The sequence below is a fragment of the Lithobates pipiens genome, unplaced genomic scaffold (genome assembly GCF_037356315.1).
Source record: "Lithobates pipiens isolate NorthernLeopardFrog02 unplaced genomic scaffold, aLitPip1_a1.2 Scaffold_10, whole genome shotgun sequence".
In the NCBI taxonomy this organism is placed as follows: domain Eukaryota; kingdom Metazoa; phylum Chordata; class Amphibia; order Anura; family Ranidae; genus Lithobates; species Lithobates pipiens.
The window spans coordinates 84,074,567-84,092,887 of record NW_027507686.1 but is presented as its reverse complement, the minus strand read 5'-3'; the positions used below and the strand labels follow the sequence as shown (position 1 = coordinate 84,092,887).

General features: G+C 45.9%; 1 protein-coding gene across 1 annotated transcript in view; it reads left to right on the top strand.

Annotated features, from left to right (window-relative positions):
- The window catches only part of LOC143941961 (transmembrane protein 272-like), a 101,189-nt gene that overhangs the window by 18,737 nt on the left and 64,131 nt on the right, over nucleotides 1-18,321 (top strand). Inside the window, exon 2 of the mRNA XM_077463353.1 lies at nucleotides 18,083-18,157. Within this exon, the coding sequence (XP_077319479.1) occupies nucleotides 18,083-18,157 (75 nt within the window). The remainder of the gene's footprint in view (nucleotides 1-18,082; nucleotides 18,158-18,321) is intronic.

Below are 18,321 nucleotides of genomic sequence, written 5' to 3'. Positions count from 1 at the left end.
TTTGGGGTTTTATTCAAACCTAAAGCCAAAGCCAAATGGGGATATCGGACCAAGTCTAGATCTACGGAATCTAAATCGGTTCCTGAAAATCCGCTTCATTTGCATGGAGTCAATCAAGTCGGTCATTTCCATCCTGCAAAGAGGAGAACTTCTGGCATCCATCGACATCAGAGATGCATAGCTGCTTGTACCTATATTTCCTCCTCACCAGAGGTTTCTGTGGTTCAAAGTAGAACAGAAGGATTTTCAGTTTATAGCCTTGCCCTTCGGGCTTGCTACAGCACCTCGGGTATTCATTAAGGTATTAGCCCCAACTCTAGTCAGGTTAAGGGCACAGGGCATAACTGTCTTGGCTTACTTAAATGATCTATTGTTAATAGACCAGTCAATGTCTTGCTTGAAACAAGGTATAGCCATCACAAGCAGTTACCTGGAAGGTTTGGGTTGGATTCTCAACCTAAAGAAATCCTCCTTAAAGTGGAAGTAAACTCCCCTATCGTTTTCAGCCAAGGAAGCTGCCATCTTTGCCTCTGTTTAATCTTCAACTGCTATAGTGCTGCACATGTGATTCGTTATGACACCAGCCATTGGATGGTTTGATAGTTTGGCTGAGAGCACAGCCAATGTGCAGTTAGCATTCCCGGCATGCCTTTTTTTTTATTTATTTTTTTTATTTTTATTTTTTTAACTGTTTAAATCGATGGGTTTACTTCCACTTTAAAGCCACTAAGAAGGCTGGTGTATCTGGGCCTGATCAGACACAGCCCAGAAAAGGGGTGCTCTTGCCTCCCACAAGGATCAGCTCCATACAGGAGCTGGTGAGGATGATCAGGTCGAAGAGAAATCCTTCAATTCGCTTTTGCATGAGGTTGTTAGGAAAGATAGTAGCTTCATTCGAACCGGTTCCCTATGCTCAATTCCATTCCAAACTGAAAACCGTATTCTGTCTGCTTGGAACAAAATGATTCAAGCTTTGGACTTGCCAATGTGGCTGTCCCAATGAGTGTCTCAAAGCCTCAGTTGGTGGTTTCTATCTTGGAACCTGCTGAAGGGAAAGTCCTTAAGATCAATTATCTGGAAGGTAGTAACGACAGATGCCAGCCTTTAAGGCTGGGGAGTAGGAGCCTTGCCCATCAACATCCTAGAGATTCCGGCAGTGTATCTGGCTCTAGAAACCTGGACCTCCCCAGGTTAAAGAATTGTCCTGCCAGGATCCAGTCCGACAATGTACCCCTACCATTTCACAAAGAAAGTGTAAAAAGGGTTAAATAAGACAAACACACTTTTGAAAAATTCCTTTATTAAAAAGATTCCAGCGGTGGTAATCCACTCTTGCTATCCAGCGACGGATGATCATCTCTCCGGGGTCCAGCGATGGCTGATCTGATCCAGCGACGGGGGATCTCAGTCCAGTGCTGTCCATACATGCATCCGTCTTCTGTCTCCACTGCGGAGACACTGCGGGGATCCCATTGCTGACGTTTCTTATTAGGAGGGCCGGGCCACCCGTCACCTGACCCCGTCCCCTCTGACGTTGGTGAGGGAAGCCATGGGGTTCCCCAGTGATGTATGGGTGACCCCGCCCCCTTTGATGTAACGCATCTGCAGTGGAGACAGAAGACTGATGCATGTATGGACAGCACTGGACTATGAGATTCCCCCCCCCCCCCCCCCCCCGTCGCTGGATCAGATCAGCCATCGCTGGACCCCAGAGAGATGATCATCCGTCGCTGGATAGCAAGAGTGGATTACCACCGCTGGAATCTTTTTAATAAAGGAATTTTTCAAAAGTGTGTTTGTCTTATTTAACCCTTTTTACACTTTCTTTGTGAAATGGTAGGGGTACTTGTGTACCCCTTACCATTTCAAACGGGGGGGGCGGGATTTGGGGGTCCCCTTGTTAAAGGGGGCTTCCAGATTCTGATAAGCCCCCTGCCCGAAGACTCCCACAACCACCAGCCAGGGTTGTGGGGATGAGGCCCTTGTCCACATCAACATGGGGACATGGTGCTTTGAGGGGTCACAGACCCCCAAAGCATCCTCCCAATGTTGAGGGCATGTGGCCTGGTACGGTTCAGGAGGGAGGGGGCCGCTCTCTCGCCCCCCCCCCCCTTTTCCTGCGGCCTGCCAGGTTGCGCGCTCGGATAAAGGGTCTGGTATGGATTTTTAGGGGGACCCCACGTTAATTTTTATTTAATTTGACATGGGGTTCCCCTTAATATCCATACCAGACCTGAAGGGCCTGGTAATTGAATTTAGGGGAACCCCCTTTTTTTTTTTTTTTTTATCAATGACTGAATTGTCGACCACTCATTGAGTGTTCTCTGTATTACGGGAGCCGACAATGGAAAGTGATTTTAAAAGACTTTTTTTCCCTTGCGAAATGACACTTTGTGCAGGGACAGTTCTGAGCACGAGAAACATAAATTTAAAGGAATATTACACTTTTATTGTTTCACTTTAATCATTATTAAAATCACTGCTCCTGAAAAAACGCCCATTTTTAAAACTTTTTTTTTTTTTTGCATTGATCCATGTCCCCTGGGGCAGGACCCGGGTCCCCAAACACTTTTTAGGACAGTGACTTGCATATTAGCCTTTAAAATTAGCACTTTAGATTTCTCCCATAGACTTGTACAGGGTGTTCCGGGTTTTCGAATTTGCCGCGAACAGCCCAAATTGTTCACTGTTCGCTGAACAGGTAATGTTCGAGTCGAACATGAGTTCGACTTGAAGCTCATCCCTACTCCTGAGTATGGTGAGACTCCTGGGTCCCCGGTAGCTCGCGTGGGCTGCCGGAGAGGGCGTGGCAACAAGCACCCGTGTAATTTTCAAACTTCGGGAAAATGGCGGCAGCGTTTTTACCCAGGAGGGAAGGCTGAGAGTCAGTAGGAGCAGGCGCCCACATCCTCCTTTCTCTAGAGCGAGGAGGCACCAGTTTACTACGGTGGATGTCTGCCTTAACCACCTCAGATGGGAAGATGGGAATGAGGAATGGAAGGCATTGCCCCCCCCCCCCCCATGTATATAGACTGACTGGTACAGTGCAGGACACAGCCTAACCTGGCACCTCCCTATGGGGACAGCAGTTGGGGGGGGGGGGGGGGGGGGAGCACTTTGGCGGCTATCCTCCTTGGGTGTGGACCATAAGGACGGAAAAGCAAGCCCGCTGGCTGTGGCAAAAAGAGGAAGACGACAACGGTGAGTACTTTCCTTTTGCCGTGGGAATATAGCTGCAAAATCCCCATTTCCAGCCAGAGGGTTTCTGGGCATTTGAGATCTCACCTGGGGTCTGGATTCAAATAGCCCTTAAGCTTCTGCTAAAAACACCAGCTGCAGCTCCCTCTTACATCAGAGAAGCTGTATGGTGGACAGGTGGTGCAGAGGAACGAGTGTGCCTAAACCACCTCCAGATGAGAAAGAGGAAGGTAGGCCATTGCTCCCCCTTCCCCGTGTATATACTGACTGGTGCAGTGCAGAACCTGGGGTCGGGATACAAATAGCGCAGACGCCACTGCTAAAACCACCAGCCACAGCTCCCTCTTACAGCAGAGACACTGTGGTTATCGCAGCAGTAGGTTGCCAGCCTCTCCCTACATGCCCAGTTGTGGTAAATTAGTAGGGATGAATATAGCATACAGAGGGGATCTGGTAGATACAAAGTTACTTACAGGCCAGGTATACCACTGAACAAGTTATTAATTGGGCAGTGGTTGGTGGATTCAGTAGCTCCCCTGGTCAGCAGGTGCAATAGGTTACCGGCCCTATTAACCCAGCTGCTAGGAATCTGAAGTTGCTTCACGATGTTTTAGGCTAGGTTCACACTATAGCGATGCGGGAACGCCGCGAATCCGCTGCGTTTTCCCGCATCGCATGACTCCCGCCGGCAGTTCACACTGCCCTATGCGGACTGCTGGGAGTGTCAATGAAATCTTAATGACACCCCCAGATCCGTCCGCATATCGCAGTGCGATCTGCACACTCGCACAGGAATCGGATCGCATGTGGTCTGGACACAGCAGTGAAGATTGCTTGTCTTTTTCTGATTTTGTTTTTGCTGCTCAGCTGAGAGACACATTGAGGATGGTGGCATCTCTACTCAGTATTGGTATATTGCTACACATCAGACATACACAAAGATTGAATGTTTGTGTCCTGTATGTCCTATATTTACTGCCTTATCGTTTGTACATCAGGCACAGCAGTGAGCAGTGTTTCTCATGGATCTACCTTTCTGCATCTTAGGGATACACAGCAGGGGTTTGTTGGCTGCAATCCTCCAGGAAGTCGCAGCATTGGGGACCCCTTATTTGTTCGACCTGAAAATTGCAATTTTTTTTTCCCTGCGACCTGTGTAATCTTGAGGTCTGTGGATCCAGGAATCGGGGACTGCTGGTGTCGCACAGACACAAATGGTACCCATTGGAAGCCATAGTATATGACTTCTCATGCGTCTTGCAGTCCCAAGTCGCAGGTTGGGTCGCACGGGTGTGGGAACCCTAAACTTATCTGTCCCTTCTGATTGAGGTTTTGCTGCACAGCAGGAATACTCATTATGGCGTTTTATTGTTTTATTTTGCAGCAGACCAGAAAGATTGCAGCTGTAAAGGCTGTCTGTCTTTTTCCTCAGTGTCTGCTTTTATATTGTTGCACAGCAGAAATACTCAAGATTGAAGCTTGTTGGTGCTTTCTGTTTCAGAAAAACACAATGCTGCAGGTTGCTTGTGTCCTTTCTCAGTGTTGGTTCTATCTGAACTACACTACAGAAGTGCATGACAGAAAGGATTGTCTTGTGTTCCATATTTTTCCCTGTGGCATAGCAGAAATGCACAACACGGGAGTTGGTGTTCATATTAATCTTATAACTGTATTTGGTGGTTTGTCAGAAATACACAACATAGAAGTTTGGGTCTTTCTGTCTTTATATTTATAGCCTTGTTTTGCTGTACATAGGTAAAACACAACAGTAAAGGGGGTGCCTGTCCTTTCTGTATTTATATATCAGTTATGACCTAGCTAGCTGCACTAAAGAAATACGCAGCATTTAGGGTTTGCTTGAGTCTTAATGTTTTTACGTCTTGGCAGCACATCAGAAAACCAGACTGTGAGGACTGTTTGTCTACATTGAGGTTCAGATTTGGGTCTCTTCCCATATTTGATATATTGGTTTAGCTAGTCACACTCAGGCACACAACATTGTTGTCTATGCTTGTGTCCTTTCTGTCTAAATCTATTGTGCCGTGCCCACAATCTATGATCATTTTATTTGTGATATTAATAATACATGTATCACCTTTTTGTATTTCAGCCTTCTTTTCCATGGAGGGGCCAGGGGTTCGGACTGCAGATGCCACATGTCAGAAAACCTCGATCACTTACATTCAGGGATGCCAGAACCATTTCCTAGGGTTGAAGCCCTGTAGGGTTATGGGACACTGGAGAAAGGGGATAATGAATCGCCCTGTTTAGTAAGAACTTGGAGAGTTCTGTTCAGAGGAGTATTATGGCCTGAGGATGAAGTATAAAGATGTATACCCTATCGAATAGGTTTCGGCTCGGTGCATGGCCTTCATTTCGTCCTTTTAACAAAACTAGACGTAGCAATATGGGTAGTCTACTCCTGCTAGGGACTTTAATCTCCTGAAGTAGGCTCTCAGGCGTAAGTAAGGACATAGATTGGGCATGCCTTAAACCCAGGGTTCAAGCTTCTGTTAATCTATTTCCCTTAAGTAGGCTTCCCTTTAGTCTTTTGCTGACATAAAGATAAAAAGGAACAAAAAAAATTGTCTGTCGGGGCCCCCCCTTTTTTGCAGTTTTATTTCCCTCAACAGGGTAGTCTTAAGACAGGCCCTCTTATTGATTAATGTAGTGTCCTTGTCTTACACAGGTCTCTTATTTTATCTTTTTAGTGGTTCTAAGTAGCACATACAGGCACAATAGGCCATGGTTGTTAGATGTGTGAGATAGGCAACATTGCTAACCTACAAGTTTAACATGTTTTCTGATTCCATTTTTAAGAGCCCATTTCACCTAGATACTGCATCCAAAGCGGAAAAGGCAGGAACATCTGTGGAGCAGACCTGCAGATCAGCCGCATGATCCAGCTAAGATGCCTTCATCAAGCATATGAGCGTATGGAGTGGAGGTAAAGCTTACTGCAGAACCAAGGTTCGCCAAGAGGGTCTTGCAGTGGCCCCACCCTAAGGTAGGCCTGAGGTACTTGTTTATCCTCTGAGGTGTGTCGTCCTGGAAGATGACTTGAGAAAGGTACCAGTTACTTACCGGTAACTGTCTTTCTGGGAAATCTTCCAGGACGGCAGGCCTACTTCCCGCCCGTTGGAGGACAGAAAATTCTAGAACACTAGAAGGTGAGTACCTATGAGGAATGATTTCCCTTGTGAACCTGGTTCAGGAGTTACTTCTCTACAAACTGAGGATCAAGGGGAAGGATGGGGACTTAAAACAGCTGTCGATTGATTGTGTTTCCTGTAGGGAGGAGCCTCTCCTCTCTCAGGTCTGCCGTCCTGGAAGATTTCCCAGAAAGACAGTTACCGGTAAGTAACTGGTACCTTTTTATTATTTTAAATACATTTTTTTTTTTTTTTTTTGCAAAGATCCTAGAGAATACAATGGTGGTTGTTGCAACTTTTTATCTCGCAAAGTATTTGCACAGCAATTTTTCAAACTCATTATTTTTTTTTTTTTTTTGGAAAAAGGTTTTTTTGTGCTTTAAAAAAACAAAACCGTAAAGTTAGCCCAATGTTTTTGCATAATGTGAAAGATGAGGTTACACCGAGTAAATGGATACCTAACATGTCACCCTTCAAAATTGCACATGCTCGTGGAATGGCACCAAACATTATTTTTTTTTTTTTTTTTTTACTGGTTACATGCTTTGAGTTAGAGGAGGTCTAGGGCCAAAATTATTGCTCTCGCTCTAACATTTGCAGTGATACCTCACGTGTGGTTTGAACACCGTTTTCATATGTGGGCCGGACTTGCGTATGCGTTCGCTTCTGCATGCGAGCACATGGGGACAGGGGCCCTTTAAAAAAAAAATTTTTCTTTTCATTTTACTTTATTTTAGTTTTTGACTTTTATTTTTGGGGAGAAAAAAAATAAATTATTGATCACTTTTATTCCTATTACAAGGAATGTAAACATCCCTTGTAATAGGAATATGGCATGACAGGTCCTCTTTACAGTGAGATATGGGGTCAATAAGACCCCACATCTCACCTCTAGGCTGGGAAGCCTGAAATAAAATAAAAATAAAAATTCTGGCTGTGATCTTATTGGCAAGTCGGTAGAAGCACCGGAGGGCGGCGGGGGGGGGGGGACAATGTCCCCTCTCGCCTCCTGTAAGAACAATCAAGCAGCGGAATAGCCACTATGATCATTCTTATGGTGTAGGGAATCGCCGGCTGAAAAAGCTGATATCTGAATGATGCCTGTAGCTACAGGCATCATTTTAGATATCCCCGCAAAAAGTCAAGGGCATCATATGACAGCTGGCGGGCAGGAAGTGGTTAAAATGCATTTTGTGTTTAAAAAAAAAAAAAAAATTGTCCATTTATACAATATTTCTAACACCTAGCATGTACCTAGCAAAAATGACATCCAAAATAGATTCTCCTACTCCTGAGTACGGCGATACAACATGTGTGAGACTTGTACAGCCGAGCATGGCTGGGTGTCGCCGAGTATCGCAGGGCATGGCTGGGGTTAATTGTCAGTGTTGTGGGGTTAATTGTCAGTGAGCAGTGCTGTATTCACTGCAGATCCAGCCCACAGCGCTGCTGACACCGATCTCTCCCCTCCACTGTACCAATCGATTTGTTTACAAGTGATCGCTCCGTCATTTGGATGTTGGATGTGTTTGGATGTTGGAGCTTGTTCTGCCATCATGCCTCCAAAATGCTTGTAATGGTGATTCTGCCACACCTCTCCTCCACCCCCTCCTCTTCTTCCTCTATGTAGATTTGTCCTCAGAACCAGCATTGCTCTGTAATCATTCTAGGGGCTATACAAGCACTTAGGCAAAAAGATGCCATGCGGTGCTTGAGTTGGTCTGCTTAGGGGACAGGAACCACACTGGGGCAGAGATTCTGGCAGCTCTGCAGGGGCAAGTTCAGAGGTGGTTGACTGCATGCCATCTTGGCAATGGCACCAACCTCCTCTCTGTCCTCCGACAGGGACACTTGACCCATGTTCCCTCACGTCCTTAATTTGGTGGTGAAGCGGTTCTTGTGCAGGTACCCAGGCTTACGGGATCACCTGAGGCAGGCCAGGAAAGTCTGTGGGCATTTCTGCCGGTCATATAATGTCAGTGCTTGGCTGGCTGACCTTCAAAAGGAAAAACCTTCCCAAGAACTACCGGAGGAGGAGGAGGAGGATGTTTAGTCTGCAGAAACCCATGGACTTGTACGTGGCTGTGGATCATGTAGTCTTAAACCAGAGGACTCTTAACCGAATGCCTCAGCAAACCTACGCTGCATGGCCTTTATGATCATGCGAAAGGACCCTTGGATTCATGGTATCAAGGAGAGATCATTAATGGCTGGCAACCCTTCTTGATCCACGTTACAAGGGTAAGGTTGTGGAACTTATCCAGCCTTCGCAGAGGATGAAACCTCTTCAGGAGGCCTTGCAGAAAGGTTTATGCTATGTGTTTCCAGAGCCTGGGAGGTTACAATTTGAAGAAGGTGGCTGTCTGACAGATGTGTTCAGACAATTTATGTAGTTGGCAGCCCCAAGGTATGATCGGTTCCAGCAACCATCCCCAGCGTCTGATCTACATGGTGCAGGAATACTTTAGGGCAAGATCAGACTTTGAGACCTTTTCAACCGAAAATCCATTGGGCTACTGGGTGTTGAGGATGGATCCCTGGCCAGAGATTGCACAGTATGCAATTGAGCTACTGGCCTGTCCTGCATCCAGCTTTTTATCTGAATGCATATTCAGTGCTACTGGAGGCTTTATAACCGATCAGAGTGCACCTGTCCAGACTCAGTTGATCGGCTCACCTTCATAAAAAAATCAATCAGTCTTGGATCACCAGCTACCAAGCACCTGATGCTGATATAACCGATTTGACATTTTTTTTATGAGTGTGAGATTCCTTGAAGACTGCCTATGCTAAGTGGCTATCCTATTCCTCCTCCATGTTCATGTTGATAGCGTCTAAGAAAATTTTTGGTTCTGAGCACCAGTGCCTAAGCCCAATTTTTCTGCCCCTGTTTAACAGGGATGTGTAACTACAATTTTTGATCGAATATTTCACAGCAGGGCTCGTCCTGCGCTCAACAGAATCTGTGAGGGGTTACAGTATTGTGGCACCACCACCACTGCCTAAGACCCAATTTTTCTGACCCTGTTCAACAGGGCCCGTTTCAGCGCCCACCAAGTGTAACTGTGAGGGCTTTGTGTTCTGGTACCACCAACACCTAAGGCCCAAATTTCTGCAGAGTATATAGGGCAGGCCGTATAGTATATACAGGCGGTCCCCTACTTTCAAACATCCGACTTACAAACGGAGGGAGACAACAGGAAGTGAGAGGAAATCTACCCCTAGGAAGGGAAATTCTCTTCTGTAAGAGTTATGGCAAAAGTGTCTCCACTGATGCTTTATCGCTAAACCTTGTTTCCCTGAAAAACCCCAAATTTTCTAAATCCAATTGTCATTGGGACAGAAAGTGAGGTGAAATCTTCTGAACAGGGGCACAGACAGCAAAACGAAGGTTACAGGGGTGACGATAACACTTCCCTATGTTATCCAAAAAGCTTCAAAATAGATTTTTTTTGGCTGGAGCTATGCTTTAAAAATGTACCTGTTCCACAGTCCCTATCTTGTTTGTAACCCGGGGACTGCCTGTATACTGCTGTTCAGAGTATATAGGGCCTGGGGGCCCCACACCTTTTCTTTTTTTTTCATTTGGGTGTGGGGTTCCCCTTAATATCCATACAAGACCCAAAGGGCCTGGTAATGGGCTCGGGGGTTACCCATGCCGTTTTCATCCATATTGCTGGGGCCTGACATTGCATTACAGCCGCAAGCAGTTTTAATTTACTTTTTATTCCTTTTAGAAATGTAATTTTATGCAGGGACTGTTCTAACCTTCTAAACACAGGAAACACGCGCCACTTTACAGGCATACTAAAGATGCCCCCCCCGTATATTTAACCACTTCAGCCCAATTTGGCACTGCACTGCTTTAACTGGTAACACTGCTGTCATGCAATGTTGTAACCAAACAAAATTTGCATCTTTTTTTTTTTTTTTTGTGATAAACGGAAAAAGACCAAAAATTTTGAGAAATATTTTCAAATTTTTGTTATAGGAAAAATCCAATAAACTCAATTTCAGTCATACATTTAGGCCAAAATGTATTCATCCACATGTCTTTTGCTTAAAAAATATAAAAATTCAGTTGGCGTATATTTTATTGGTTTGCGCAATAGTTGGAGCATCTACAAACTAGGGTACATTTTCTGGAATTTGCGCAGCTTTTAGTTTGACTGCCTATCTCATGTCTTGAGGTGCTAAAATGGCAGGGCGGTACAACCGCCCCCCCCCCCCCCAAAATTACCCCGTTTTGGAAAGTAGACACCCTAAGGAAATTGCTAAGAGGCATGTTGGGCCCATTGAATATTTTTATTTATTTTTTTGTCCCAAGTAATTGAATAATGACAAAAAAAGTTATCACTAAATTTATATATTGCTCACACATACCATGGTTATCTGTGGAATTGCACCCCAAAATATATTTTGCTGCTTCTGAGTACGGGGATACCACATGTGCGACTTTTTGGGAGCCTAGCCGCATATGGGGCCCCAAAAACCAAGCACTGCCTTCAGGATTTCTAAGGGTGTACATTTTTTTTTTTTTTTTTTTTTGATTTCACGCCCTCACTACCCATCACAGTTTTGAAGGCCATAAAATGCCAAGATGGCACAACAACCTCCCCCCCCCCCCCCCCCCCCCCCCCAAATGACCCCATTTTGGAAAGTAGACACCCCAAGCTATTTGTCGAGAGGCATTATGAGTATTTTGCAGCTCTCATTTTGCTTTTGAAAATAAAGAAAAGAAAAAAAAAACGTGCATATTTTCAATTTTTAAAACTTTGTGACAAAGCGAGATCTGCAAAATACTTGTCATACCTCTCAGCAAATAGCTTGGGGTGTCTATGTTCCAAAATGGGGTCATTTGGGGGGGGGGGTTAAACTGTCCTGGCATTTAATGCACAACATTTTGGAAGCTATGTCACACATCACTCGATCTTCTAACCACTTGAAGATAAAGCCCTTTCTGACACTTTTTTTTTTTTTTTATTTTTTTTGTTTATATGAAAAAAAATATTTTATTTTTTTGCAAGAGAACTACTTTAAAATAATAATAAAAAAAAATGATATATGCTGCAACTAACGATTAATTTGTCTGTCGACTAATCTATCGATTATTTTTTTTCAATTAATCAACGACTATCCGATTATTTTTTTTTTAATGAATCTAGTGTTTTTTTTGTTTTTTTGGTTAGCTAATTAATCCTTTGGATAACCTTGAGAGTATTGGTATTGCAGAGTATTGCATTGGCATTGCAGAGTATTGGCATTAGTGATGGACAAACTTCCGACGGGACGTTTCGCGAACGCGGCCGATAGTTTGCGAACCGTAACGTTCGCGGCGGGCCCCATTGACTTCAATGGGAGGCGAACTTTGCAAACCTACAGGTCAAATTTGCAGCCACAAAATAATTACTAGCTGTGCAAACATAGTCCTACCACATGGCCAATGACATAACACATGTATGAGGTGAATCTGGGATCGACAACTACAAGCATTCTTCTTTTTTTTTTTTTTTTTTTATATGTGAAATTGTTGAGACAATTCAGGACTGTGGAGCGCATGAAGGCAATGGAGGAGAGGGTGCAGGAGATGATCACCAGCGCCGTGACATACAGCACTGACACCTGCATCATAAGCAGCCCCAGGAGGAAGTTAGCATAGCACAGGGATGGTGGGAGCCCCTCATAATAAGCAGCCCCAGGAGGAAGTCAGCACAGCATAGGGATAGTGGAAGCCCCTCATAATGAGCATAGCACAGGGATGGTCATATCCGAAGTCACCAACACATCTTCAAACTGGCCTCTTCTTGCAGGCGCTGTGGGAGTGGGAATTGCTCCTCTGCCAGCGCACGCAAAAGCAGAATGATGCATTTCTTGAAGCAAGGCCTGGAAGTGCTCCATTCTGACAGCCCTCTGTGACGGTGGTACCATTTCCACCATTTTGTGTTTGTACCAGGGCTCTAAGTACGTTGCCACCCAGTACTGGTCCTTGACCCTTATGCTTTTTATACGGGGGTCCCTATTAAAACACTGGAGCATGAAGGCCCCCATTTGCACGAAACTGGAAGCGGTGTGGTGGCCTGGCTCCTGCTCATCATCCAGGATAATGTCGTCCTCTTCATTCTCCTCTCCCCATCCACGCACAACAGGGATCCCAGAAAGGTTTAAAGCATGCTCTTGCTCCTCCTCATCCGCCCCGGCACCATCCTCCTCTGACTCCTCTTCAGACTCCTGTTGTTGACTTGTCTCAGAGTAGCCCCCCCTGGGAATGCATCCAGCATTGCGACTTCCTCATCTTCCCGCTCCTGCTCCTCCACAGCTTGATCAATGACACAACGCAATGCACGCTCCATAAAGAAGGCATAAGGTACCATGTCACTGATGGCGCCATGGCTGCGACTGACTAGTTTGGTGATCTCCTCAAATGGCCGCAAAAGTCTGGCGCAGTGAAAAAAAGCTCCCCCGAACCTGTTTTGCCCCAGAGTTCATACAGGTAGACGTTAACTGCACGTTTTTGCTGGAGCAGCCTATCAAGCATATAGAAGGTTGAGTTCCATCACATCGGGCAATCGCAAATAAGACGTCTGACCGGCAGATTGTGTCGCCGCTGAATGTCAGCAAGGCGAGCCATGGCCGTGTAAGATCTTCTGAAATGGGCCGAGATTTTCCTTGCCTGGACCCCAGGGTATTTGACAATGAATCGCTGCACGACCAAGTTTGACGCATGGCACGTGCGTAATTTTGCCCTGTTTCAATGCGCTAAGCAGATTGGCACCCTTGACACACACCACTTTACGAACTGTCAAACTGAGCGGTGTTAGCCACTGATCTGCCTGTGAACGCAAAGCTGAAAGGAGTGCCGGGCCAGTGTGACTCTTGGCTTCCAGGCACAACAGACGCAGCACGGCATGGCAATGTCTCACCTGGCATGTCGGATAGGTTCTGGGGAGCTTGGGCGGCGCAGCGGAAGAGACGCTAGCAGCGGAAAAGGAGGAGTCAGCCGAGGAGGAGAGGGAGGAGGAGGATGGAGTAGGAGGAGGAGGAGGAGGAGGGGGAGGAGGAGGGGAAGAGCCAGGCCTGCATGCAATCCGTGGCGGTAAAACCAAATCTACACGGGTGCCACGGGTTACATGCTTGACGGCCGTCAGAAGGTTCACCCAGTAGGCAGTAAAAGTGATATACCTTCCCTGCCCGTGTTTGCTAGACCACGTGTCTGTGGTCAGATGTATCTTGGCACCGACACTGTGTGCCAGAGATACATTCACTTGCCACTGAACATGGCCATATAGCTCTGGGATGCCCTTCTCTGAGAAATACTTCCTTCCTGGGACCTTCCATTGTGGTGTTCCAATGGCCACAAATTTGCAAAAGGCCTCCGAGTCCACCAGTTTATATGGCAGTAGTTGGCGGGCTATGAGTTCTGACAAGCCAGCCGTCAACCGTTGGGCAAGAGGGTTGTCAGGCGTCATAATTTTTTTTTACGCTCGAACATTAGGCCCATGGAAGCCTGCCTTTTTGCAGAAAAACGTGAGCTTGGCGTGATGGAAGGTGGAGTGGAGGACAATTGTGAGGAGCGAGGAGAAGAAGTAGAAGACTAGGCTGGACGGTGAGAGCCTGGAGTGTGGCTTTGTGTGTTCCGTTGCTCCCACTCGGCTCGGTGATGGCTGCTCATGTGCCTTCTTAAGGCGGTCGTCCCTAGGTGAGTGTTTGTCTTACCGTGACTAATGCGTTGACTGCAAAGATTGCAGATGGCAACGCTATTGTCAGCAGCGGACACGTTAAAAGCCCACACTGCGGAGCCATGTGCCGGTGTCCTGGGAGCGCCAGATGTGACCGTACATGGTCGATGACTCGCTCCTGATACATTTGCAGTCTGCTTTGTCCCTCCTGTGCAATGTAAGTTATTCCTGCTTCTCCTCCCTATCTGCTGGTCCATATCTCCCTCTGAACTCCCCCTCCTCTTCCTCTTGTGGGCACCCATGTGACATCACTAGACACGTCATCGTCGACGTCGCCTTCTCCAGAGCTATAAGTAGAGATCTCGGAGTAGGCAGCAACACCGGGGACCAACCTCCTCCTTGGGCTGATCTGGGTATTGTCGTCAGACTGCTGAGTAGCGGTTGTTGCTACCTCCTTTTACTGATCCAATACCAAAAGTGGCTGCGCATCAGATGTCTTGATATGGATCGGAAAATAATTCCTGTGACTCAAGCGGAAGGTATGTGGTGGTGGTGTTGTTGGTGGTAGTGTCTTTGGGGGTGCACATAGCAGAGAGTGAAGAAGAGGGTGCAGATCGAGAGGATGAGGAGGGTGCAGAAGAGTAAGGCTGAGTGAGCCACTCAACCAAGTCTGGTGCGTCCTTTTAAAGTAATTGAACGCACCTTCTGCAACTTCCCACTTTGGCTCAAGCCTGTTGCTCCTGCCCTACCCCTACCACCCCTGTGGAGGGGCCTGCCTCTTCCTCTGCCTGTCATTTTTTAAATGACCCTGTGACAAAACTCAGTCCCTATACCGATGAAGGACTGCTGCAGTATAGGGCAGCGGTCAGCAGTAGTGCACCTCAACCCTATGTATTGTGGACCTATACCTGTCCTTATAGAATGGCAGACTGTACCTCACTCAACCCTATGTACTATAGCACCCTACACCAGGTTATTACCAGTCCTTATAAGGAGCTTTGTGGAACAAGTAGGTTGTGAATGATTAGCAGACTGCAACAGAAGGGCAGCAGTCAAGTATAATATTCTTTCTATATTTGGAAGAAAGAATATTATACGTGTACAAGCCTATTACCATACCACTGATACCAGTCCTGTAAAGAACCTTTGTGGACCTAATATAGTAACAGCTACTGATTAAACTGACCCTCACTGCCTCACACACTGCTTCCTGCCTGTCCCTATATAAACTGACAAAACAGAGGCTACTGGAACAATAACTGGAATAGCACTTTTGTGGACCTGATAGTAACAACAGCTAATGACTAAACTGACTGTCCCTACAGCAGACACACCATCCTGTCCCTTTCTCTAAACTGACAAGACACTCAGGCTGCTGCAACAATCAGTAGCACAGCAAACCTATATACACCTAACACCTATACCAGTCCTGAAAAGAACTTTTGTGTACCAAATAGCGATTTGGGTCACTGCAATGTCTCCCTGCTCCACACAGCAACCTCTCCCTATAGTGACATACGAAAGAATGTAAAATGGCCGCCGGATCGGGTCTATTTATAAGTTAGGGGGAATGTCCAAGTGTCCATGTGCTGTAATGTCTCAATTGGCTGTCCTGTACCCCATGATGGATGTGTCATCATAGGTCAAAGTTCTCTTACACAGTAAACACGGAAGTCCGCCGGGCGAACGGCGCCAATAGTCCACCGAACGGGCGGACCGCGAACAGCCGAAATTCGCCGCGAAACGACCGCCGGGCCAACCGTTCGGCCATCACTAGTCAGCAGTGCACCATAATCTACTTGAAAGAGAGTATATTCTAAGTGTATTACAACCCTATATACTGTATACCTATACCAGTCCTTAAAAGGACCTTTTGTGAACCTAATGGTAATAGCTAGAGATTAAACTAACTGTCCCTGCTCCACACAGCGTCCTGTCCCTACACTGACAATGTAAAATGGCCGCCATATCAGGTCTATTTATAAGGTAGGGTTTATGTCCAATTGTCCATGTGCTGAAATGTCTCAATTGGCTGTCCTGTACCCCATGATGGATGTGTCATGGGTCAAAGCTCTTCACAATGTAAACAAATATGGCTGCCGCGAACAGCGCCAGAAGTCCGTCGGTTTGGCGAATCGCGAATGAGCAAAATTCGCCGTGAACCGACCGTCGGGCGAACCGCAAGGCCATCTCTAAAGGTGAGTATACAATTTTCTATTATCACTGTTGTAAACCCTGCATCTTGTTGCAGGTCCTCTTAAAGAGGAAGTAAACCCTGATGGGTTTACTTCCTCTTTCATTCCCTGCAAAGGCAAAGCATAATGGACTACTATGCATCGCATAGTAGCCCATTATGTGTCACTTACCTGACACAGGAGCCAGAGATGTCACCGCTGTCCCCTGTAGTCCGGCGCATCCATCTTTTCGGTGGGGTCTCGCAGCTCCGCCGCTGTCATTCGGCGGAGCCCCGATGACGTCACTCCCGCGCATGCGCACGGGAGCCGACATGCGCGGCAGCTCCTTTGTTGGAAATGCCGCGCTCAGTGCGCCTGCGTGCCGCTGTCTAAAACTGGAAGCTGATTGGTTTGTAAGCAGAGCTGCACCAGATTTTGCACTCTCCAGTCTTAGTCCTAATTCACACCTATGCATTTTTTTGTGCTTTTTACATATTGCAGATTTGCACTACAATCCATTTAACATGATTTCCCATGGAACACGTTCTGTTGTGCAAATCTGCAAAATGCAACAATTACTAAAAATGCATAGGTGTGAATCAGGTCTAAATAAACCAACCCTATAATCTCTCTAGGTCAATTCTTCTGGTAGTGGCAAGTGGTAGTGTGATTCTGCTCTCAGTTCTCTTGACTGTTTTGTTGATGTGGTGTTGTGCCCTCTCCCCCTAACGTGCCATCACTCCTGAATGCTGCAGGAACTTGTATTGGCCCATTTTCTGTAAACAATTTGACAAGCCTAGCCCCTACAGACTGGGCCCTCCCACATTACAGAACAGAAGAAAAAAGTGGGCCTAGAATGTCATGCAATCGGAAAAAGGTATTTAAATCAAAATATTTGGGGCTTTTTTTTTTTTAAGTTTGTGTGTGTGCCTGTGTGTGTAATATATAAAATAAGGCAAATGCTAATCCAGCTACAATTCTACGAATAATCTATTTTATAATCTAGTTTATAATCTGTTAAACACAGGACAATACAAGGTGGTGATGATTTTCCCCAAAAAAAAAAAAAAGCGGGGGGGGGGGGGGGGGGGGGGGTGCTCCTCCAGTCTCTCCACAGAATGCGCCCAGTGATGATGGGTGAGAGGATGCTTTGTTCTAGGTCAGTGATGGCGAACCTTGGCACCCCAGATGTTTTGGAACTACATTTCCCATGATGCTCATGTACTATGCAGTGTAGTTGAGCATCATGGGAAATGTAGTTCCAAAACATCTGGGGTGCCAAGGTTCGCCATCACTGTTCTAGGTGGAAGCAGTCTGGTAAAAAGCTATCCATCACTTGTTCTGACCCAGAGTGCTCTTAGAAATTGCAGTCCAGTTTCTATAGTCCAGCATCTGGCTACACACCTAATTTTTGCTATGGGACTAACCCCTTGGGGACACTGAGAACATTGCTGCCAGTAAGGAATGCATCATATGTCTCCTTGAGAGTTCCAATTGTGAAAGAGGAAAAAATAATTCGCATTTTGCAAACGCAATCTTACTAGATTTTTTCATAATTGTTGCTCTTTTTTGTGCTATAAAACATAAAAATAAAATAAAAATCGGAGATGATCAAATACCACTAAAAGAAAGCTCTATTTGTGGAAAAGGATGATTTTGTTTGGGTACAGCGTCTCACAACCACACAATTGTCAGTTAAAGCGCCGCAGTGCCGTATCGCAAAAAGTGCTCTGCTCTGGTCATTGAGCAGCCAAATCTTTCCAGGGGCTGAAGTGGTTAAAGGAGCAGGATCCTTTTTGAAAACCAGAACTCCTAACCAAATATTGTAATATTCCTGTAAACTCTGCATGAGATATTACTACATAGTATTTCTGTATTTCAGACACACAGAAAATGGAAGAAACTCCAAATGTTTTCAGACAAATGTGGCATAAGTGGGACAGTTTAACCATCTCAGGTAAGACTAGAAACCGCTGTTCTTGAAGCCATTATTTTGGTACAAATTTCTCTAAGTGAAATCTACAATGAAGCTAGACTCACTAAGGATGGCTGACATGTGTGAAAAACCTAGTTTTTGAATTTAACCTTTGAGAATCTTTGCACCACAGCTCATTAACGACA